General features: G+C 43.0%; 1 protein-coding gene and 2 pseudogenes across 1 annotated transcript in view; 2 read left to right on the forward strand and 1 right to left on the reverse strand.

Annotated features, from left to right (window-relative positions):
* DRC9 (dynein regulatory complex subunit 9) overlaps positions 1-25,468 on the forward strand; it is a 41,155-nt gene that overhangs the window by 4,657 nt on the left and 11,030 nt on the right. The window contains exons 3-7 of the mRNA XM_022567924.3: positions 1,418-1,641; positions 3,213-3,341; positions 4,292-4,373; positions 18,724-18,885; positions 19,896-19,970. Coding sequence (XP_022423632.2) covers positions 1,418-1,641; positions 3,213-3,341; positions 4,292-4,373; positions 18,724-18,885; positions 19,896-19,970 — 672 coding nt within the window. The remainder of the gene's footprint in view (positions 1-1,417; positions 1,642-3,212; positions 3,342-4,291; positions 4,374-18,723; positions 18,886-19,895; positions 19,971-25,468) is intronic.
* Positions 10,938-12,422, reverse strand: LOC111171907 (epsin-1 pseudogene; annotated as a pseudogene).
* Positions 15,999-17,575, forward strand: LOC111171905 (heterogeneous nuclear ribonucleoprotein K pseudogene; annotated as a pseudogene).

Genomic DNA, 25,468 nt, shown 5'->3' on the forward strand with positions numbered 1-25,468 from the left:
GCATAGTTCTGTGTACTGTTCTAAATACTTTGTTTCTTTCTTTTCTTTCTTTCTTTCTTTCTTTCTTTTTCTTTCTCCCTTTCTCTCTTATTTCTCTCTTCCCTCCCTCCCTCCCTCCCTCCCTTCCTCCCTTCCTTTCTTCCTTCCTTCCTTCCTTCCTTCCTTCCTTCCTTCCTTCCTTCCTTCCTTCCTTCCTTCCTTCCTTCCATCCTTCCATCCTCATAATAACTACTGGAGGGCAAGTACTATTATTATCCCTATTTTATCAATGGGAAGATGGAGGCATAGAGATGTTAAATAGTTGCCTAAAGTCAATGTGGTTTATCTGTTTAAAGTAACATAGGGCCAGGATTTAAACAAGGAAGTCTGGTTTCAGAGTCCATATGCACAGCATAATTGCTGTGTTATATGGCTTCCCATTGGCTCAAGATTTTAGCCACAGATTAAATAGGAATCATCAATTGAAAGACATATCCTGTTCCTATGGTAATGCTTACCCCTTAGCATTCAAGTTTGGGTTTGAAAATTCCCCACATGAACTTCGAAATCTGTATCACACCACTAAATATACTATCAACTCCTACTCTTTGGTATGATTCTCCTTTCATTCTTTATACAGTGGGCTCTCCATATCCGCGGGTTCCACATCTGCGGATTCAAGCAACCATGGATCGAAAATATTCAGAAAAAAATTCCAGAAAGTTCCAAAAAGCAAAACTTGAATTTGCTGTGTGCTGGCAGCTATTACATAGTATTTACATTGTATTAGTTATTATAAGTAACCTAGAGATGATTTAAAGTACATGAGAGGATGTGCATAGGTTATAAACAAATACTATGCCATTTTATATAAGGGCCATCAGCATCTGTGAATTTTGGTCTCCTTGAGGGGCGGGGGGTATCTGTCCTCCACAGATACCAAGGGACAACTGTATTTAAAATTCATGTGTTCAGTGAACATTTGAGTCTTTACTGTACTGTAGACATTCTTCTAAACAAGGGGATTATAAAGATGGCCACATTTATTTAATATCCAATCTTGTTCGAAAAAGAATTTGAGGTGCACCAAGATCTCTAAGACACTGTCCCTTCCCTCATAGAATTTACAATCTAATGGAGATATTTATACAAATAATTACAAATGGTAAATGTCTGCTAATAGAGATGTTTCACAGAGAACTTTACCTTTGGTCATAAAGTTTACCAGGTTGGGGAATGACAGAGAGTGGGAACGTTGTATAAAGTCAGGAGGACACAAAACAGCAGAGCATGTAGTTTGATGTGGCTGAAGAAAAGAGTACTTTTCTGGTGGTAATATTATAAGAGGTTCAAAATGTAGGCAGAGGCCCTCATATAGCATTGTTTCTTTATGTTTTAAAAATCTGTCTTAACGTGAAACATCATTTATTGCTTTTAGAAGAATAACAAAGAAATAAATTTAGAAGGAAAAAGCTTAGAAAAACTTTCACTGGTCTCAAAACCCTCAAAAATATCCGGTCCATTTGTACATAAAGAAGAGCCCAAGTTACCAGAAATCAGACAAGGAGGCCAGTTTAACAAAGTGCAAGATCTTATCTTCAAAAAACCTACAAGGCAGATCATAATGAATACAGAGACACTGAAGAAAATTCAGATTGATAGGTAAGGAACGATAGCATATTTGGAAATGTGATAATGTATTTCTAGATGGCTGAAGAGTGGGTCAGGGGTGGCTCACTGCTCTCTTCTTTTATGGGTTGGTCATTGTATCCGAGTGACTGCAGATAATAGGATTAGCCAGACTACCTAGGGCAAGTGTGGTACAGTTGAAAGTATGGTGGCTGTATGGTTGGGCAAGTTATTGAGCCTTTGTTTACAGTTTTTAAAAATGAGAATAATGGGGCTTCCCTGGTGGCGCAGTGGTTAGGAATCTGTCTGCCAGTGCAGGGGACCTAGGTTCGAGCCCTGGTCTGGGAAGATCCCACATGCCGCGGAGCAACTAAGCCCGCAAGCCACAACTACTGAGCCTGTGTGCCACAGCTACTGAAGCCCGCATTCCAAGAGCCCGTGCTCCACAACAAGAGAAGCCACCGCCATGAGAAGCCTTCTGGTGAGGGCCTAAAGCAGGGGTCAGCAAGTTTTTCTGTAAGGGGACAAATAGTAAATATTTTTGGTTTTGCAGGACATAAACTCTCTGTTGAAACCACTCAACTCTGCTGTTATCCCATGAAAGCAGCCATAGATGATATGTAAACAAACGGGCAATGCTGTATTCCAATAAAACTTATTTTCAAAAATAGACTACAGGCTGGATTTGGCTAATGGCTCTGGGTAATTGCTACAAACCCTTATTTACCAAAAATTCTTACCGTAAGGTTATACCCTCTTTTAACTTAACAGGCTTCTTTGTCAGCAAGCCAGTTGACAGCAAAAAACTGAATAATGAGACAATGGAAATTGAGACTGCTTTTAAGAAACCCTCAGGATTAAAGCAGTTTAAAATTTGGCTACTTTGAGAGTGTCTGTCTCTTACTAATGGATAAAGTACCACAGTAGCTACCAATTTGTGTCAAGCATTTGGCTGAACCTTCCTGCTAATCCTTACATTAATGTTGCAGAGTTGCTATCATTATTCTCATTTATTTATTTATTTAATAAATTTATTTATTTATTTATTTTTGGCTGTGTTGGGTCTTTGTTGCTGCACACCGTCTTTCTCTAGTTGTGGTGAGCAGGGGCTACTCTTTGTTGCAGTGCATGGGCTTCTCATTGCAGTGGCTTCTCCTTGTGGAGCACAGGCTCTAGGTACGCAGGCTTCAGTAGCTGTGGCATGTGGGCTCAGTAGTTGTGGCTCGTGGGCTCTAGAGTGCAGGCTCAGTAGTTGTGGCGCATGGGCTTAGTTGCTCTGCAGCATGTGGAATCTTCCCAGACCAGGGCTCAAACCCGTGTCCCCTGCATTGGCAGGCAGATTCTTAACCACTGCACCACCAGGGAAGTCCCTGTTGTTTGTTTTTAAATGATGTGATGATCATATGGCTTTTTTCTCCTTTTGTCTTTATTAATGTGATGAATTCCATTAGTAGATTTTCTAATACTAAACTATTTTTGCATTCCAAGAATAATTCCATAACTTAGTTATGATGTTCCTTCTGGGTCTTAACTTGTGTGATTTCTGTAGCCCTTTGGGAATGTAGGGAAATTTATTGATTCATCTTTTTTGTTTCTCCTTACAGGCAATTTTTCAGTGATGTAATTACAGAAACCATGCAGGAGTTGCAAGATTCAGGCACTTTCACCAGTCTTCTGAAAGCTTTGGGCAAAGAGAGGGAAAACAAAATGCATTTCTATAATATCATTGCCAGGTCAGAGTAATTTTAGTTTTATTTGCTTTGCTGCATTTTAAAATTCTATAAAATTCTTACTGGAAGTCTTAGATTTCTAAAGCAAATCAAATTTTTGCTTTTGAATGAAGATAACTAGAAGTCAGAAATTTGGGTTTTATTCCTAGTTCTGCTGGTAACATAACTCAATTTCTGGGCTTCAGTTATCTGTGTCTACAATATATAAAGTACAATATATGTACTATAAATGGGTAGTGCATAATCTATGGTTTGTTTTGGCAATGACAATCTCAAGATTCTAGTTAAGTTCATGCTTTCTTTTTTTATAAATTTATTTATTTTAGTTATTTATTTTTGACTGTGTTGGGTCTTCATTGCTGCTCACGGGCTTTCTCTAGTTGCGTTGAGCAGGAGCTACTCTTCATTGCAGTGCACGGGCTTCTCATTGCAGTGGCTTCTCTTGTTCTAGCACACACAGTGAAGGAGTTCAGAGCCTAGAGCTGGGACCCTTACTTGCTTACATTGCCTGTACTTGGAGGTCGGTGAGGAACATTCTCATGTCCTCCACAGCAAGTTACCTCAGCATTCTACATGCATTTTCCTCATCTGTAAAATAGGGGTAATGATAAAGACTACCACATAAGGTTATTGAGAAGTGCTCAGAATAGAAAGGAGTCTTCTTTTTCCTCTTCCTCTTCCTCCTCTTAGCCTTTTCTCAGCAGCAGCTATTTTAGATATAACACAGTCTTTTTTTAAAGTGTTACTGAAAGTTTGCTCCATGGACCAGCACCATTAGCATCACCTGGGAACTTGGTAGAGAAACAAATTCCAGGGCTCCCAACCCAGACCAAATGAATGAGAATCTCTGGGGTAGAGCCCAGGAATCCCTTTCTTAGCTTCTAGGTGAACCCTGTGCACACTAAAGTTTGAGAAGCACTACTCTAAACACAAATTATTCTTATTTCTCCTAGGGAGAAAAATGGAAGAAAAAAGATAAAATCTCTTCAAAAACAGCTACTTAATGTCAAAAGAGAAAGGCAAGCTGAAGTACAGGTAAGAACTACCCGGGCAACACCAAAAGTTACTGAGCTAAAACAGCTAAACAGAAGTCATCTTTCTCAAGCAAAAAAAAAAAAAGAAGAAGTTATGTGTAGGAAATTGTTGTTTCTCCTGGGGTGCCTAAACTATTAAAAATATAAAGACAGTAATTAGATGTTTGGCCTGGAATGTACAATTATGTCCAGAATCAACCTCTGGGAGACCCTAACCCTCTGGAGCTCTAAGCCTGTTCTTACCCCTCCCAACCGATCCAACCACATGACCCACTCCTTCCCTCCAGGAGACCATGTCTCAGGCAGTCTCTTGTATGCCAAGATCCCAGATGGGAGACTATAGTCCTAGGTAGGACATTAAGCACATTACATACCTCCTTACACCTGATGGTTAGGGTTAATAATGTCATTTGCATTATATTTCAAGTACAGAGTGGATTTATTGAGCTTCTGTGGTCATTAGGGCCTAACCTTGTGTCTAATCTCTATAAGAAAATGCATCCTGAGTTTTAAGCAAGTGACTTGCAAAACGCTGTTTGGGCTACAACCTAGACAGTTAGCAATTAGTACCATTAGGATGACTAACACTATTAGCAGTTTAGAAAGTTACAAAGTATGGCCTAACACCAGCTTTTCACTGCCTAGCTAATTGGACAAGTTTATGCTTCCGATCAGGGAATCTTCATCATTCCCTACACAGAAGTTAGAATAATATTTGAAAAATATATTCGGAAGAATTGTCTAAAAAAGGTCACTAGCCTTTCTTCTGAGATACTATCTTTAGGTCTTCTGACCTAAAGGTCCGTTTATTTGTTCTATTATCTCTCATTTTCTATTATCAATTTTGAACTACCTTTGGTATTGATTTTCACTTCATTATCCCTATTAACCCTCTGTTTATAGCCTACATTTTTAGAAAGCCATTTCTTTTTTAATTTTTATTTATTTATTTTTGGCTGCATCGGGTCTTAGTTGCAGCACGAGGGATCTTTGTTGCAGTGCATGGGCTTCTCTCTAATTGTGGTATGCGGGTTTTCTCTTTCTAGTTGTGGGGTGAGGGCTCCAGAGTGCGTGGGCTCTGTAGTTTGCAGCACGTGGGCTCTCTAGTTGTGGCACGCAGGCTCAGTAGTTCTGGCGCACGGGCTTAGTTGCCCTGCGGCATGTGACAACCCGCGTCCTCTGCTTTGGAAGGTGGATTCTTTACCACTGGACCACCGGGGAAGTCCCCTGAAAACCATTTCTGCGCCACCCTCCCCCGCAAAGGCTTCATTAAAACTGGTGTGCACTTAGGTTTTCTCTCTAATGAATAGACTTTTTCAGAGGTTTCCTGGCCTTTTTTCCCTCAAAAGTTCTACCATTATTTAAAACTTCCTCTTTTATTTCTTAACTATTAAAAAAGAAGATATTTGTATCAATGTCCTTTTAAGGCTCCAAACCAAATAGTATCAAAAGAGACCTCAGCGTTGGCACTCTGCCAATCAACTCCCCTTTGCTACTATCACAGCCACTGTTTTTCTCTTTCTTTAAACATTTTAAATTATATTGTTGGGGACTTCCCTGGTAGTCCAGTGGTTAAGACTTCCCCTGTGAATGCAGGGGGTGCAGGTTTGATCCCTGGTGGCAGAGCTAGGATCCCACATGCCTCGCAGCCAAAAAAACCAAAAAACCATGAAACAGAAGCAATATTGTAACAAATTCAATAAAGACTTAAAAAAATCAATATATTGTTGACAGCATAATTTTCCAGACAACAGGTAGTACTAGGTTGTGAAACTTACCTTCTTGGATTACAGTCTCAGCTGTTACATTCAGACACAGTAAAACTAAAGTAGAATATCACTCAGCTATTTTGATCATCAGAAAAGGAGTAGATAAACCAGAACTAGAAGATGCAAGGCAAACCTTGAATAAAAACCAGCTATCAAGTGCTTCCCTGGTGGCGCAGTGGTTGAGAGTCCGCCTGCCAATGCAGGGGACACGGGTTTGTGCCCCGGTCCTGGGAGATCCCACATGCCGCGGAGCGGCTGGGCCCGTGAGCCATGGCCGCTGAGCCTGCACGTCCGGAGCCTGTGCTCCGCAACGGGGGAGGCCACAACAGTGAGAGGCCCTCATACCGCCAAAAAAAAAAAAAAAAAAAGCTATCGAGATGAAATCAAGTTAAATCCCTAGAGTTACTAAAAAACCAGTGGTCAAGTCAAGGTTGGAAAACAAGAAGACAGTTAGGAAGTACATGGATATTAGAGACCTGTGGGTCAGAAAATGATGACAGTAATTAGGATGGCAGGTTTGAGTGTGTGAAAGTATGTCTGGAGATCACTGGAATGTGAGGGAGCAATTGCCTTACGAAGCTTCCTACTGGGTCCCCAGGCAAAATGACAAAGTCACAAAGGAAAAAAATCAGGTTGCTGTTAGACTTCTGAACATCGGTACACGAAGCCAGATAAGTGGAGCAGTGTTTTCATGAAACTAAAGGGGAAAAAAGACAGACCCAAGGTCAATATATAAAAATTAATGTATCTTTTCCATATATCAGCAGCAGACTTAGAAAAAGAGATTGAAATATATATATTTACAATATCATCAAAAATATCAAATATCTAGCAATGAATCCAGTGGCAACAACAAAACGTGCAGGACTTCTTTGCAGAAAACTATAAAACAGTACTGAAAAATTAAATAATATTTAAATAATTGGAGGGATATACTATGTTTATGTTTATGGATTGGAAGACTCCATATTAAAAAGATGTGGATTCTTCCAAAATTGATTGATACATTGAATTCAATCCCAATCAGAATCTTGATTGGATTTAATTTAATTACTTATTTACTCATTTTTGTGAGACTTGACAAACTGATTCTAAAATTTATATTGAAATGCCAAGGACCAAAAATAGTCAAGACACCATTAAAGAGAACTTGCGGGACTTCCCTGGTGGCGCAGCAGCTAAGAGTCTGCCTGCTGGTGCGGGGGACGCTGGTTCAACCCCTGGGCCGGGAGGATCCCACATGCCGCGGAGCAACTGGGCCCATGCGCCACAACTACTGAGCCTGCGATCTAGAGCCCACATAACTCAACTACTGAAGCCCGCACACCTAGAGCCCGTGCTCTGCAACAAGAGAAGCCACCGCAATGAGAAGCCCGCGCACCACAACCAAGAGGAGCCCCTGCTCGCCGCAACTAGAGAAAGCCTGCGCGCAGCAGTGAAGACCCAATGCAACTTAAAAATAATAATAATAATAAATAAGTAAAAAAAAAGAAGTTATTATATTATGTAACTATTTAAAAGGTTATATAACATTTGTCTTCAATTACCCTGTGCCAAGTCAAAGGCATCTAGTTTTAACGCTATTGCCATGGGCCTCTGATTACTCTGGTTCTTCTCTGTACAGCTGTTCTGCACAAACTTACGGCCTTCCATGTTGACAGTGTGGAAACAGAGGAAGATATAAAATGCTTACAGGGTATGACTGTAAAACCATGATTAAGTCATACTAATAAGTGAACCCAGGTGTCATGCTGTTTCTTCATCTTCCAATATGCAACAAAGATCCAGCATAGAAATACTGAGTTATAGGCCAAGGATCTTCAGTTGTATGAATTCCTTTTAAGATTCTCACTAAGAGGAGATCTGCCTTCACCATAACCCATTATCATAACCCTGGCTGTCCATGGTGTCTAGAGCTTTCTCCATGATCAATCGTGGACTGATGCAGCATATTTGTGGGTTTTCAAAGCAGACCAAACTTTACTTCCAAATCCCCAAACTGCCTTCAGATCTAGACTTCTGGACTTGTTATTTGAATTCAGAGAAGCTTTAGTAATGGAAAGAAGCTGTCAACCAATTAGAGTTAATAACGCTCCGATGGCTGCCACAATATTGTGAGCAGAAGTCTTTTTTTTTCCCCAGCCACAGCGTGGGGCTTGTGGGATCTTAGTTCCTCGACCAGGGATCATTGAACCCAGGCCCATGGCACTTAAAGCACTGAGTCCTAACCACTGGACAGCCAGGGAATTCCCCCAGAGGCTTTTAATGGTAGTGTCTGTTTTCATAATTGAACACAAAGTAGGGAGGAGAGTACTGGTTCCTGAAATTTTGGGGAGCTGGAGAAGATGGAACTTGTCTTATACCTCAGGCTGCCTCTTGGGGTTGGATGGAAAAAGGAAAATGGAAATGTGGTCTATTAAAGTGATAAAAGCCACGGGAAAAAAATAGAGTTCTGTATTAAATTAACATTTATATTTGCCTGTCCGTCTGTAACTAGGAATACTGGCTGATTCTATGAGAGTCTATGAATAAACTGAGTCTAATAGTCTCCCGTTCTAAAATGCAGATGAAGCATGATCAAGTCAGAACTTCTAAAGTTTCAGGCTCCAATTCCACCCACTGCTTTCATTTCCATTTGAACTATTACCTTTCCAATCACACCAATTTCCTCTTTTCTTTCCTTTTGTACTAAAATTTTCGCACACTTCACTGTCTTGGATAATCTCTTCTGAGCAAACTTCTTAAATGTGATAACTATATACTCCAATAAAGATGTTAAAAAAAATGTGATGCCTAAAACTGTACACACTATTATAGATGTCTAACCACAACAGAGGATAGGGGAGAATTTTTTTCCCTGTTATATAAACAGTATACAGTGCCACAAATTGCGGTAATATAAACAAAGAGGAAGCACTCCAAATGCTTTTCACAATATTGTATGGCAATATTCTTTCATGATTGTGAAGATTCTGAGGACAAACCATTAGAAGAAGCACAGTAAAAGGAAGACTCTGAGAAATCTAAAGAATACAAGGGAAGGGAGGCACCTTTTTACAGTGCTGCTATTACAACAACCAGTGGTGGGGCCCTAACCTCAGGTTCTCATGTTAGAAGCTGGGTAAGCCTCTAATGAAAGTGTTGGAAGACAAGTTAGGTCTTCACAATTCTCAACTTAACAAGATTCTTCTGACCAAAATCAGGACTTTACTTTCATCTTTGCTTCTTCTTGGAGTCAGTCCAGAGTTCTAATAATCAACAGGGTTTTGAATTCTAATGTCTGTTACGTATCATATACCAGCTTTGAGTTGTTTGCAAATTTAACAAGCATGTTTTCTCTATCTGTATTTAATTCTTTAATCCATTTTGGAGCCTAGAGTTCATCATCATCATGTCAACCTATTCTCTTTGGTACTCTTTCTATTTCTGGCCCCCCAAAAGGAAATTAGTCATTAAAGAATGCAAAAAGCTGAGGGTATGAGTGAAGAAAAGAGCGAGGTAACATGTGAAAATTAGTAATAGTGTGGCCAGAGAAAAAACAAAGTATGGCTTGGAGTGTGGAGCAGTTCAGGGATGTTTTAAGATATCATGCAAAGCTTCCAAGATAGCACAGAGCTTTCCAAAGTGCAGTCAGTGACCATGGATGGCAATGGGGTTGCTGAGTGAAGAACAAAAGGATGAGAAATCGGTAGGACTGTAGTTGATGTCGGGCTACCCAATCTAGACATTCGTGTGAACCCAGGTGTAAGAAACAAATTTTCATGATTAACTCCTGCTAAGGAAGAGGTACAAAATGCTCTTCATCCAGCCGTAGAATACAGATGGTCACTATGAGGGTCAAAGGCAAGAATTTGTACTCAAAATAACTGAGCACCATTAAGAAGATCCCTCTCAATATTGCCATTAAGATTTTAGGGTTCTAGGACATCCAGCTTGTGGCCTTTGACTCCTTTTATGACCGGTCAAAATGAGTAGAGGTGGGTTCATATCCTTCATGGTTACTGCATCTAACCTCAATAATCATGGCAAAGCTGAGGAAAGTGAAGGACTTCTTTAACAGCCGACCTTCTCCTTGAAGGCTCAGGCTTCTAGCTTACATAAGATGTATCTCTATATGTATGTATATTATCTACCTATCTCTACTTCCAGTTTTGCAGCACTCAAAATTTAAGGGAAATGAGAATCCCTAGGCCCAGTGGGGAAATAACTCCTTGGAATCCTATTCTGAGAACATCTACCCAGTGCTATATACCTCTGTGGCAGCTCCAGCATTGGAAATGTTTATTATACATGCTGGAGTCAATAGGATGAGGTAAGGGCAAACTGCTTTAAGAAACTCTAGATCAGCATAAAATCAGGCATTATTGCTGCCTCAGGACTTTGGCATACATTTTTCCTTTTTCTTAGAATTCCCCTCGACCCCACTTTTTTTTTTTTTTTAATTTTACTTTATTTTTGGCTGTGTTGGGTCTTCATTGCTGCACGAGGGCTTTCTCTAGTTGCGGTGAGCGGGGGCTACTCTTTTTTTTTTCCCATAAGAATTGCCATTTATTCCCGAAGTTGCCAAAATCATCACCAAGGATTCACCGAGGGGTGCATGAGGGGACGAGGAGGCTCAAGCACTGATTGAGGGGCCAGTCAGGAGTTGGGAGGGAGGGAGATGGGTGGGGAGACCCCCCCGTTGTCCCTCCCCCTTCTAATGCTGTGGGCAGGGGTCCCCCTCCGGCCGCATCCCTCCCCATCCCCAGGTCCAGTTTCTCTCCGGGGAGGGAGGCAGGGTCGGGGATGGTGGGGAGAGGGTGTAGTGTGAGTGGGCCCCAGGAGGGGGAAGGACGCTGGGGTGGGGGCAGGGGTCCCCCGCTTCACATGCACTCACAACATTGGTCGCCCAGGGAGCAGGAATGGGGGAAGCCCCCTCCGGCCCTGGATTATAGGAGGAAGGGTTTAGTGTTGGGGGCCAGAGATCCCTGGGGCATCATGGGGGGGCAGGCCAGGGCCCCTGCCAAGGGGAGAGATGTACGTCGGCAGCACTCCAGTGACCGGGGGCACAGGGCTGAGCCAGAGCTGGTTCAGGGTGAGTGTCACCGGGGGCGCAGGCTGGAAGGGGTTGGTGATGGAGGGGCCGGTGGCCGGGCCTCCACTCGGCAGGAAGGGGTTGGAGGCCTTGGCTCCTGGTGGTGTGGGGCCTGGCCGGCTCACCAGCGAGTCCAGGTCCACCAGGGCGGCATTGGGCCCCAGGAACGACTCAGGGGCCTTCCGCGTGGGCGGCGTGGGCGTCGGGGCGGCTGCAGGCGGGGGGTCTCCCCACAGCCTCGGCCAGAGAGCCCCCGACCCCGCTCATGTCAAAGGCACCGGGACTGCGAGCGGGTACCTCTCCGGCGAGCAGCTCCAGCTCCCCTCCTCCTGGCCCACAGTCTCCCTCTTGCTCTCCTCTATGGCCATCTGCAGCCGCAGGTCGTCCCCATGGGGGATCCGCTTCTCCTTTTCGTGCTCCTCACGGCTCAAACTAAGGGCCAGCTGGACGTCATCCTCAGGGCCGCAGGACGGGGTCTGGTCGGCCTCCTTCTTGCTCATGGCCAGGGCCAGCTGGAGCTGCAGCTCCTACTCCCTGCTGCTCTGCGGCCAGGCCTGCTCTGCCTCGGGCGGGGTCCCAGAGCCCACGGCTGCGGAGGAGGCCGTGGCGGTCTGCGCCAGCTTCTCCTTCGTCTTGAGCGCGTGGGCACGCTCCTCCCGCACCAAGTCCTCGTGGCGCAGCAGGGCCACCAGCTGCTTGGCCTTCTCACACACGTTCACACCCTGGTCCTTGCCGTCGCGGTCCACGTACTGGAAGTCCTTCAGCGTCTGCACGGCATACATGTTCTCCTTGCACTGCTCTGACACGCGCTCCAAGCCCATCTTGATGAGGTACTCCATCAGCGTCATGGCCTTGTAGACGTGCAGCCAGTTCTTGCCGTGGTCGTTGAGCCGCTTCCAGATCATGCTTATGATCTCCGAGAAGGCGACGACATTGTAGGTGAGGTCGGCAATCTCAGACATGAGGGAGCTGGACGGGCCCCAGGGGTCATTGCTCGTGGCCTCCCGAACCTTGATCTCAGCCTCCGAGTAGTTGTGGACGATGTTCTTCATTTGGCGCCGCAGTGAGGAGGCCGACATGGTGGCTGGCGGTGGGGAGGGGGGCTGGCCCCCCAAGGCATGCAGAGACAGGGCGGCGGGAGGAGGGAGGCTGCGGCAGGGACCGGCAGGTCACCGCATCTCCGGAGCAGCCCGGTTGCAGAGCAGGCTCTGACCACACCGTCTACAACCTTTCCAGCACGCTAGCCACAGGCAGAGACCTACGGAGATCTCCTACAACCTGAGTCCCCGGGGAGGTGGCTGGCCCCTGCCTTGAACACAGGAGAGTACGCACTTGGAGACAGATGTGAACAGCTGAAAAGAGATGGCATGGGTGCCAAGACAGACCCAGCCAGACACACTAAGACGAAGAGCTGATCTGACAACTAACAGTAGGAGACTGAAAGGAAAGGGAAAGAGAGAGAAGAAGAAAAAGAGGCACAGAGAGAGCTGGGCAGACAAAGACAAGAGAAACAGATAAAGAAACATGGAAAGAGAGTGAGGCAGGCGGGCAACGAGAAAAGACGGCAACCCTGAAACGAAAAGAGGCAGTAACCTGGGACAGGGAAATAAGAGACAAGAAAAATGGAGAAGAACACGAAATCTGGGTTTGAGATTCAGTTTGCTCAACTCTGAAATGAAGGAAAAGATTCCACCCGGCAGAACTGTTGATTAAATACAATGGATACATAAAGTTCTTGGCACTGCGCCCCGTGGGTAGTAGTTCAATAACGTTGGCTACCTTTATTGTCAGAAAAAATAGAACTATTTCTAAAAGGGTGGCCATCAGAAAATGTGCTATCTTAACACCGTGTGTTTATATTAACGGGCAGTAGAAGATATATTCAACCTTCACAGCAAAACTAAAACTTCACAGATACCGCTTAAAACAAGACTACGTTTTTCAAAATTGCTTAGCCCAAAGAGAATTACTAGATCGAATAAAAGACAAATCATACGGCAAAATTCTCCAAGGGGTAGTCAGATATCAAACGATATCAAAGGTCACCTGTCTGGAACAAAAAAATCTACAAATAATAATGGAAACCAGAGCTCCCAGCAGTTAACTACACACTTACTACGCGCCAGGGTTAGGCACTTTAAAGCATCACCTCTGTTATTAGGCAAAGCTGCCCTATTACGCAGGAAACATAAACACACTAATTTTAAAGACTAGGAAACTAAGGTTTGGTGATAAATCACCGGACAAATCTTACAGGCTCGCAAAAAGTGGGCCTCTGATTCCAGAGCCGGGTTCTTCACCAAAACTAACTCAAGAACCTGGGGTAAGGGGCAGACCCTAGACCAAACGACAGACCCGCGGAGAGGGACTCGGGCTTGGAGGACACGGGCACCAGGACAAAAATGAGATGGGAAGACGGCGGGGAGAGATGCACAGAGACTAGAGACACCTGGCGAACGGAGACACCAACATTAATCCTGACCCTCTGACGCCGAAACGTGACAGAAAGGCAGAACAAGACTGGGACAGACATACGGTGACAAATGCTTTGCAAAAACGCCGAAAGAGACACGGACAGGAGCAGAAGGTAGGCCCGCGGGAGGCAGCGGCGCCGACACACAGACACAGGCAGACGCGGGAGAGACGGAGAGCCGGGGGCGGCCCAGGCCGGCCGGGAGCAGACACACAAAGGCCGCGGAGACGCCCGTGCGCGCCCGCCCGCCGCGCCCCTGCCAGCGCTCACCTCGGTCCCCTCACGCCGCGCTCCAGGGGGTCATGGCGGGCAGCCCCCTGCCCCCGCTCGGCCTCCGTGTCGCGGGGCGCGCGCCGAGCCGCGAGCGGCGGACGCGGGGCCTCCCTCGGGCGCACGCGCGGACGCACTGAGGGCCGCAGGCCGACGGCCCCGACGCCCGGGAGGGGCGCGGAGAGCAGGGCGGGGGCGGGGGCTACTCTTCATTGCGGTGTGTGGGCTTCTCATTGTAGTGGCCTCTTTTGTTGCCGAGTACAGGCTCTAGGTGCGTGGGCTTCAGTAGTTGTGGCACACGGGCTTAGTTGTTCCGCAGCATGTGGGATCTTCCTCGACCAGGGCTCAAACCCGTGTCCCCTGCATTGTCAGGCAGATTCTTATCCACTGCACCACCAGGGAAGCGCAACCCACTTTTCTTACCCTTCAGGTGTCAGAGTAAACATTCCTTTCTCAGAGAATCCTTTCTTGGACTATCCAATCTAACATAGGTCTCTCTTGTTATTTTCTCTCATAACCTTTTCTTTCATAGCATATTGCACATTTTAAAAAGTTTAAAACTAAAAGTTTCCTTTTAATTACATCTTTCCCACTAGATTGTAAGCTCTATGAGGGCAAGGACCATGTCTATTTAGGCCTTTACTATTTACCTAGAGTCTAGTCCAATGCCTGATACATAATAACTATTTTAAAAATGAATACCAAGGCCATTAAATTGCCAAGCACTTATTATCAAAAAGGCCTGATATTACAAGTGTTGGCAAGGATGTGGAGAAAAGGGAACCCTCGTGTACTGTTGGTGGGAAAGTAAATTGGTGCAGTCACTATGGAAAACAGTATGGAGATTCCTCAAAGAATTAAGAATAAAACTACCATATCATTCATTTATTCCACTTCTGGGTATTTATCCAAAGAACATGAAAACACTAATTCAGAAAGATATACGTACCCCTATGTTCATTGCAGCATTGTCCACAATAGCCAAGATAAGAAAACAACCTAAGTGCCCACTGACAGATGAATGGATAAAGAAGATGTGGTACGTATATATACACAGTATATATACAATGGAATATTACTCAGCCATAAAAGGATGAAGTCTTGCTATTTGTGACAACATGGATGGACACTGAGATTATCATCCTAAGTGAAATAAGTCAGACAGAGAAAGATAAATAACATATAATTTCACTCATGTGGAATCTAAAACAAACAAACAAAACAAAAATAGATGAACAAACCAAACAAAAACAAACATGTAGAACAGAGTAGTGGTTACCAGAAGGGGAAAGGATTAGGGGTGGGAAATGGGTAAAGGGGGTCAACTGTATGGTGACAGATGGAAACTAAACTTTTGGTGGTGAGCACATTGTAATGTATACAGAAGTTGAAATATAATGTACGCATGAAACTTACATAATATTATAAACCAATGTTAACTCAATTAAAGAAAGAAAAGAAATTGCCAAGCACTTTGGAACCTGTGAAGAGTTTTCACACATATTGTCAATTAATCCTTATAATTACTTGCTAAGATATTGCAGGCAGGGTAGATATTAATGTTTCTATTTTAAAGAAGGTAAGACTTAGAGAGTTTAACTGATGTGGCCAAATTCACACAGCTGGTGGGGCTTGGGTGGGAAGTTAGGTCTTTTGATCATTTAGTTCAGTGCTCTTTCCACCAAAATGAGATAGTAATGGGAAATTTGTGTGGATACAGGGTACCCAAATAGTGTGCCTAGGAAAGAATCTCACAGTCCTGATGCTGAGAACTACTTATCTTTCATTTTCATTTATACCATCCATGATTATTGGGTAAATTTCCCATAGTGTGATAGCAGAAAAATAGATCCAGTTCCTTGTTGAAATATAAGAACAAAAGGTAGGTTCTCTGTCTAGCTGTGACCGGCTGAGGCTGCACAGCAGCATAGGGCCGGTAGCCTTGCCCTGCTACTGCAGCACAAGGGTGTCAATTGGTCCCGCCCAGAACACTTCAGTTCTGCCCTGCAAAGATATATTTAATAACTGATTGGTGTGCCCCTTTAATACAAGAAAATGGAAATTGAACAGCCAGAGGAAACTTTCCCAACACCAAAACCAATGGTGAATTAGGTAAACGCCCTGCTGAAGATATGGAAGACGAACAAGCTTTTAAAAGATCTAGAAACACTGATGAGATGGTTGAATTACGCCTTCTGCTTCAGAGCAAGAATGCTGGGGCAGTGATTGGAAAAGGAGGCAAGAATATTAAGGCTCTCCGTACAGACTACAATGCCAGTGTTTCAGTCCCAGACAGCAGTGGCCCCGAGTGCATATTGAGTAACAGTGCTGGTACTGAAACAATTGGAGAAATTCTGAAGAAAATCATCCCTATCTTGGAAGAGGGCCTGCAGTTGCCATCACCCACTGCAACCAGCCAGCTCCCACTCGAATCTGATGCTGTGGAATGCTTAAATTACCAACACTATAAAGGAAGCGACTTTGACGGCGAGTTGAGACTCTTGATTCATCAGAGTCTGGCTGGAGGAATTATTGGGGTCAAAGGTGCTAAAATCAAAGAACTTTGAGAGAACACTCAGACAACAATCAAGCTTTTCCAGGAATGTTGTCCTCAATCCACTCTGACAGAGGAAAACCTGATAGGGTTGTAGAGTGCATAAAGATCATCCTTGATCTTATATCAGAGTCTCCCATCAAAGGACATGCTCAGCCTTATGATCCCAATTTTTACGATGAAACCTATGATCATGGTGGTTTTACAATGATATTTGATGACCGCCGTGGACGTCCCGTGGGATTTCCCATGCCGGGAAGAGGTGGTTTGGACAGAATGCCCCCTGGTCGGGGTGGGTGTCCCATGCCTCCATCCAGAAGGGATTATGATGATATGAGCCCTCGTCGAGGACCTCCTCCACCTCCTCCTGGACGAGGGGGCCCGGGTGGTGGCAGAGCTCGGAATCTTCCTCTTCCTCCACCACCACCACCTAGAGGAGGAGAGCTAATGGCCTATGACAGAAGAGGGAGAGCTGGAGACTGTTATGATGGCGTGGTTAGTTTCAGTGCTGATGAAATCTGGGACTCTGCAGTAGATACATGGAGCCCGTCAGAGTGGCAGATGGCTTATGAACCACAGGGTGGCTCTGGATATGATTATTCCTATGCAGGGGGTCGTGGCTCATACGGTGATCTTGGTGGACCTATTATTACTACACAAGTAACTATTCCTAAAGATCTGGCTGGATCTATTATTGGCAAAGGTGGTCAGCGGATTAAACAAATCCATCATGAGTCAGGAGCTTCGATCAAAATTGATGAGCCTTTAGAAGGGTCCGAAGATCGGATCATTACCATTACAGGAACACGGGACCAGATACAGAATGCTCAGGATTTGCTGCAGGACAGTGTGAAGCAGCATTCTGGAAAGTTTTTCTAAGTCTAGTGAAGAACTGAAGGGGTCCTGCATCTTTTTTTTTTTTTTTTTTATCTGCTACTGTTTAAAAAGCCAACATTCCTCTGCTTCATAGGTGTTCTGCATTTGAGGTGTAGTGAAATCTTTGCTGTTCACCAGATGTAATGTTTTAGTTCCTTACAAACAGGCTTGGGGGTTGGGGGAGGGTGTGCAAAAACGAACATTGAAATTTTGAAACAGCAGCACAGTGAGTGACTTTTTTTTTTTTTTTTGCGGTACGCGGGCCCCTCACTGTTGTGGCCGCTCCCGTTGCGGAGCACAGGCTCCGGAGGCGCAGGCTCAGTTGCCATAGCTCACGGGCCTAGCCGCTCCGCGGCATGTGGGATCTTCCCGGACCGGGGCACGAACCCGCGTCCCCTGCATCGGCAGGCGGACTCTCAACCACTGCGCCACCAGGGAAGCCCGGTGGTCATTTTTTTTTAAGATGGTCATTTTTTAAATGGCTGAGTTCCCCCAACCTGCCCCCAAACTAAACACTAATTTTAATTTTCACTCCTCTTTTGGATATAAATAAATGCATCTCTTCTTGGACTTAGGCAAATATCTTGACACATTCAGTTCTGGTGATTTCTTAAGTGATTTGAAAGTCCATTGCTTGGGAGGAAATTCCACCACACATTCATGCTTCTAATAAGCTGGAGATTTTTCTTTGTTTTTGCAAATGCTTGCCCCTACTTTGCAACGATTTTCTGTTTGTAGTTGTGAAGAACCAAGGTGGGAAGCAGTACAACAGATGGAGTAGTTGGTATAAGAATATACCAGAAGCCTAATGGTGGCAAGTTTTATTAATCAGAATAATACTTGGTTATATAAGTGACTGATGCTAAATAAATTCTGATTATTTTTTATTAGATAATTTCTCACTTATAGACTTAAACTGTCAGCTTGGTAGTGTCTATTAGTTAAACTTTTGTTTTTCCATTGTATGCAAATTGAAAGAAAGAATGTACCATTTCTCTGTTGTATGTTGGATTATGTAGGAAATGTTTGTGAACAATTCAAAAAAAGATGAAAAAAGTTCCTGTGGATGTTTTGTGTAGTATCTTGGCATTTGTATTGATAGTTAAAAGTTCACTTCCAAATAAAACTCCCATAATGCTAGATTTGATGTGTGCCCAATTTGAACAAGGGTTGATTGACACATGTAAAATTTGTTAAAACATTCCTCTTGTAAGGAGATACAATAATCTTAAATTATATATAAAAAAAAAGAACAAAAGGTAAGCTTAAGCCACTGACTGAGCTGAATGGAGGTAGAATGTATTTTAATTTAGAAACCTGGTCTTACCTTTACAGAGTCGGCATGAATATATTGCTCACCTCAAGGACCAGTTGCAAGAGATGAAGGCAAAAACCAACATGGAGAATCGCTATATGAAGAGAAACGCTGAGCTGCAGATTTCCCAGACCCAGAAAAAATGTAGCAAAACAGAGGAGCTCTTGCTGGAAGAGATTGAGGTAATCACTGTTAATTAGGAATGAATCAGGTAGCTGGCAGTCAAGCTGTCGCTCCTGATTTGCCTCAGCTGACAAAGGAGGAGAGCGAGGGAGACTTTCCCAATCTTTGCTCTCTCTCTCCAGCAACCCTAACATTTGAGGTTAAAAACAAAAAAAGAATGAGGACTTGCTTTTTTGCAGGCAGAGATTCTGATGGGCTGTAGCTTACATCTCCTGGTTTTTTGTAATGACTTTGAAAATTGGTTGTACTTTCTTCTCTTGGTCACTTTATCCTTACTTTATAAAACCACTTGCCATTTCTCCTGGTAATTATAGGGAGAGGGCAAAACAAGATGTTCAGCAACTGCAGGTTTTTGCTGCTACTTTTCTCACTCAACCAGTATCTTTCATCCCTCCATTAAGAAATACAAAATCTAGAGGGCTGAACTTCATGCAAACCTACATTTATAGAAATGAGAAGTCACAGTGAAAAATGTCAGGAGAAAGAAACAAGGGTAGACCCTCATTAGAGGAGGAAGACTAAATGGCTAAAAGAACAAGTGGTCGGTGAGAAGGAGCAAACATCAGTAGAGCGTATCACCTGTGCGCAGGAGGCGACTCCTTTCTCTGACTTATTTGAAAGCTTACTTCCCAAGTGTGGCTTAAGACTATGACAACAAACTTTTTTCTTGCACTCTGGAATTTCCTTCTGTAGGCCTGAGAAGCTTGTGCCCTTGAAGCATTGTTTCTCTCCTTAAATGGATACCAGTTTCCAGGCCACAGGATTATGGCCCTTTTGCTCTGGGCAGCTGCCTGTGTCTAGCACAGTGCCAGACATGGCTCAGCCATGTTGTGAACATGAATTGAGTTGAAGGGAACGGAATTGCTGCTCTGGAGCAATATCTCAGAATCTTAGGATCCCAGCTGGTAGAGAAGACCTGTACTACTGTCACAGCTACACCCCTGATCTTGAGAACTCACTTTCAGCCCCATTGGGAAGAATTCCTGACTTTGGCTTGTTGTTCTCACAGAAACTAAGGCTGAAAACTGAAGAAGAGAACCGGATTCATGCAGAGATTGAAATATTCCTTAGAAAGGAGCAGCAGGTGGGTCCCCAAAACTTTCTTATCCTCTGACATGTTTGTGTCCTGCTTATAAAATACCAAGGACAGCAAAAAAAATTTAAGGAACGAAAAATCAACCATGATTCTACCAGCCTAATAAATGAGCTGTATAGCCCACTTTTCTTTAAAAGTTATCCATCTGGATAAATATTTTATAAAGCTGTAATTTGAGTACAGGTAAAATTTTGTCTTATACCTTTATCATTTGGCATTATATAAGAAACTTTTCTTGTTCCTATATTGCTTCATAGTCATAATTTAAAACTAAAATTTCCTGATTTCTTAAAATTATAAAAATAACATATTCTTAGTTGAGGGAAGATTTTTTAAAAATTGCCAATTGGGGACTTCCCTGGTGGCACAGTGGTTAAGAGTCCGCCTGCCAATGCAGGGGACACGGGTTCAAGCCCTGGTCTGGGAAGATCCTACGTGCCATGGAGCAACTAAGCCCATGCACCACAACTACTGAACCCACATGCCACAACCACTGAAGCCCGCACGCCTACAGCCCATGCTCCGCAACAAGAGAAGCCACTGAAATGAGAAGCCTGTGCACCGCAATGAAGAGTAGCCCCCACTCACCACAACTAGAGAAAGCCTGCATGTAGCAATGAAGACCCAACACAGCCAAAAATAAATTAATTAATTTTTAAAAATTTGCCAGTTGGTTTTTTACTCATTTTTCCATTTTATTGCAGTCTCTTCATAAAATAATTTTAAGTGGTTTTATAATGTTCCATTGAATGGTTATTCCATAATTTGTTACTCTTTTGTTTTGGATATTTAGATTATTTCCAAAGTTTCATTATTATAAATAATTCAGTAATGAAAGCTTTGCCCAAATAACTGTTTTATTCATTGCAATTACTTACTAAAAGTAAATCTCAAGCATGAGATTATTAATTCAGAGAGTCTGTTATTTTGTGACTTTTGATACATAATGCTAGTACTTTCTGTTTTACACTGATATCAGCAATTTATGCAAGCACTAATTTCAAGGTATCCTCAATAGAACTAGCCGTTTTCGATTTTTTTTTTTTTTTTTTTTTACTTGCAGGATCTGGCTTTAATGAATTTGAACACAAGGCACAGTTTTCCAGGTGTATGTAAATATATGTCCATTTTAAAATTGCTTTTTGCTTCTTCCATCTCTAATTCTTTTGGACAGGAATGAAAGAATGTTTAAATTCTTTCTTATTCAAGCAAGAACTTCTTTAGCCTAATAGTCTTTTGTTGCCTCCTAGATCTTGGTGAGTTTTCTGTGGTTAAATGATGCTTTTAATTTCTGTATCAACACAAACTGTCTTTGTTGGTTTCTCCAAAATAGTATTTTCTTCCTCTAGTGTGTCATTACAGTCCCTTTTGGCTTTTGTTTCTTCCTCAGGGAATAAATGTGTGTGCTCCGTGCATCCCCTACATACAAAATGCTGGATCCGGGATTCTAATCCTTGGCATTTAGGACGATCCATTAGGGGCTTATAAATGCGCATTTTCACTCCTTCTACAAAGGCACTGGTCTGCTTTATGACAGAGGGCTTAACATTCCTCAATTCTATCACTCCATCCATCTTTGGTCCTGTCCCACAGTGTACTGCAATGTTTTAGATATTTTTAAAAGTCTACTAATTTAATGAATTGTCTTATTTTGCATTTTTTGCTTACTAATAGAATTGACCATTTTTCCATGTATTTATTTACTTATTTCATTTCTTCTTGTCTGAATTATATATGACTGAATGGTTTTAATTAGTATTTCCAATACTAATAACAAACCAAGCTGAATGGAACCTTTCAAAATATCCCTGTTGGATGAATAAGGAAAAAATTTCCAGCTTACTCATGATATAGCCTGCCTTTGAGAAACTGGATGAATTTTCAGCAAATAATTCTAAATCTGTGGTTAAAGAAAATAATTTCTAGATGCTATCTCACAGGACTTTACTGAAAAATATATCAGTAGGCTATTAGAACCTGTACCCCTGTAATTTCAGGATTATGTATCATGTTACCTGTTTCAAATGTTAGAAGTATAGCAGGTATTTGATGACGATCAGATGAGTGGGTGGACAAATGGATGTTGGATGCATGAAGTTAGTGTTCCTCACATCTTCGGCCTAATAACACAAGTGATACACAAATATTTTTAATGAAAAATTGGAAACAGTACAGAAATACATAGATTTTCAAAAAGCGAAAGCTTTCTTAATCACTTCCCTTTCCAAAGATTTCTTCCATATTCTTTTCCTTTCATGTACATATTTGTGTATGTACCTAAATACTTGTTTTTAGTATTTATTTATATTTGTTTTTGACATAAATGGGATCATACTATATATGTTTTTCCAGACTCGGTTTTTTTAAAAGAATTTACTTTGTCTTTAATGTTTTCTTTTTTTAAAAAATAGATTTATTTTTGGCTGTGTTGGGTCTTCATTGCTGCGCATGGGCTTTCTCTAGTTATGGCGAGCGGGGGCTACTCTTCGTTGCGGTGCACGGGCTTCTCATTGCGGTGGCTTCTCTTGTTGTGGAGCACAAGCTCTAGGCATGTGGGCTTCAGTAGTTGTGGCACGTGGGCTCAGTAGTTGTGGCTCGCAGGCTCTAGAGATCAGGCTTAGTAGTTGTGGCGCACGGGCTTAGTTGCTCTGCGGCAGGTGGGATCTTCCCCAGCCAGGGCTTGAACCTGTGTCCCTTGCATTGGCAGGCAGATCCCTTTTTTTTTTTTTTTTTTGCGGTACGCGGGCCTCTCACTGCCGTGGCCTCTCCTGCCACGGAGCACAGGTTCCGGACACGCAGGCGCAGAGGCCATGGCCCACGGGCCCAGCCGCTCCGCGGCATGCGGGATCCTCCCAGACCGGGGCACAAACCCGAGTCCCCTGCATCGGCAGGCGGACCCCCAACCACTGTGCCACCAGGGAAGCCCGGCAGGCAGATTCTTAACCACTGTACCACCAGGGAAGTCCCTGTCTTTAATGTTTTCTAAGGCAGTACAATTGCTATATAACATGCCATGAGGGGGTTATACCAAAATTTAGGTAACCATCCTTCTGTCAGTGGACATGTCTCTAAGTGCATGGTATATGGAAATTCTATTCATTTTTGTAATATTGTTCTAGATCCCTTATGTCCTCTCATATTAGTTTTAATGGTTTTTTAGTTGATTCATTTGGATATTCTAGGTAGAAAATCTTATTGACTGTAGATAATAACAATTTTATATTTTCCCTTTCATTATTTATATGTCTATTTCCATTTTGTGGCTTATTGTACAGATAGAGTGGCAAGTGTGATGTTTTGTAGTAGTAGTAATAATAATGTGGCCCCGTTTTTCTATTCTTGGTTTTAATGATGTTTCAGTCAGTATTACACATGAATTCATAGTCATGCCAAGTTTCTCGTGTGCAAGTTAGGGTTCCTTGGGAAAGAATAAGACCCTGCAACTTAGAATGGGAATACCTAGTTGGACTCAGATTTATGTAATTGACATTCTTGAACCCCCAAGTCACTGTAAGCCTCTCTTGCCAGTGGAATTAGCCTGCCCTCCTATGTCTGAGATTAGTCTTCCTTTTCCTGAAAACCCTGTGATAATAACTTCATCTGAGGCAGATGCCTTGAAAAGGGATGCTCATTCTCAAGACCGACTGCAATCACCCCTTTTGTCCCTGGATCCATCACTAGGGTCAAATCTCAGCAGATCCCAGGTTGATAGATAACTCAGATAACTATAACTCGAAGGAAATAGCTTACACTCCAAAAGAATTACAAGACTTTACTGATATATATTGACAGAAACCCAGGGGATATGTATGGGAATGGATTCTAAGCGTGTTAGACCAAGGAAGGTGGAGTATAGCACTATTACACATGAATTCATAGTCATGCCAAGTTTCTCATGTGCAAGTTAGGGTTCCTTGGGAAAGAATAGGACCCTGCAACTTAGAATGGGAATACCTGGTGGGGATGATGGGCTCATGGAGTGCCAGAGGACATGTGGCAGCACCTAACTACCAACGCGAAGGTGGACACGATTGCCATGGAGCACAGCAGAGAGGTACTGGTAATCAGAAAGCCTTTGCCCACAGGGTTGTTTGGCAATGACTAATTAATTGTGGTATCTCTAGGAACAAAATTGATGGGCAGCCTGATAAAGCATTACTTGATCTATATAACAGAAAAAGGTCCAAGTCTAGTTGCCAAAAACCTGATTTGAGTCACCACAATGAAGAGTCAAGACCTCTCATCCAGTTTCCAGACTAAGTAAATTCACAGACCCAGAGCACCTTGATTGAAGGGAGCAGGTCCCCCTGAGGATGAACTCTGCAGCACTGCTGCAAATAATACAAGTGAATCTTCCTCCAAGCCTTACCCAAGGGACATGTGGCTACTTATTAGAGTGACTATGCACTGGAAAAAAGGAAATATCCAGACCTTTTGAGATTACTAAACATTGGCTCTGAATTGATGCTAATTCCTAGGGACTCAAAACAACACTGTAGGCCCTCTTCAAAATGGGGGATTATGGTGGTCAGGTGATAGATGGTGACTTAAGTCTGATTGGCTCTGGGCCCACCTGTTCTGTGGATACACTCTGTGGTTATTTTCCCCAGTTACTGAACATAGGATTGGAATAGACATACTTGATAACAGACAAAATTTCTACATTGGCTCTCTGATTCATGGAGTGAGGGCCTTTATGGTAGTAAGGGCCTAGTAGAAGTCTCTGGAACTTCCCATCCCTACCAAGATAGTAAATCATAAGCAGTGCTGTACCACTGGTGTAACTGTAGAAATTAGTGCCAACATCAAAGGCTTCAAGGTGGAGGTAGTGACACTTGTCACATCCCCGTTTAACTCAGCTGTTTGTCCTGTGCAGTTGAATGATCTTGAAGAGTGACTGTGGACTAATGTAAATGTAATCACATGGTGACTCAAATTGCAGCTACTGTTCGAGATGTAGTATCTTTACTGGAGAAAATCTTCAATGGCCACTGGCACTTGGTAGGCAGCTATTAACTTGACTAGGGTCCCTGTCTCCAAACTAGTTTCGAAAAAACTGCAGAAGCAGTTTGCTTTTACCTGACAGGGCCAACAGTACACCTTTACAGTCTCGCATCAGGGCTATGTCATTTCTCCTTTCTCTGCCATATTATGGTCTCCAGAGATATTGCCTGCTTTGACTTTCCACAAAACATCATATGTTTCACTGCATTATGCAGTGAAACATATGTTCACTACATTATGTTCACTACATTATGGTGATTGTATCTGATGAACAGAAGAAGCAAGGATTTTAGATGCCTTAGTCAGACGTGAATTAGAAGGTGGGAAGACAAACTCTATTTCTGGTACGAATTCTATATCATTATGGTCCAGTTAGGTGACAGAAGCCACATCAGTAATTTGAGCAGAGAACACTTAACAAAAGAATCATTAACTGGTAATAAGGAATTGGCTACAAAGGAGGGATAAAAGAGAACTCTAGG

Source organism: Delphinapterus leucas, chromosome 4 (assembly GCF_059928025.1).
Source record: "Delphinapterus leucas isolate spDelLeu-1000000601 "Yukka" chromosome 4, BTC_Dleu_Yukka2, whole genome shotgun sequence".
Lineage (NCBI taxonomy): Eukaryota > Metazoa > Chordata > Mammalia > Artiodactyla > Monodontidae > Delphinapterus > Delphinapterus leucas.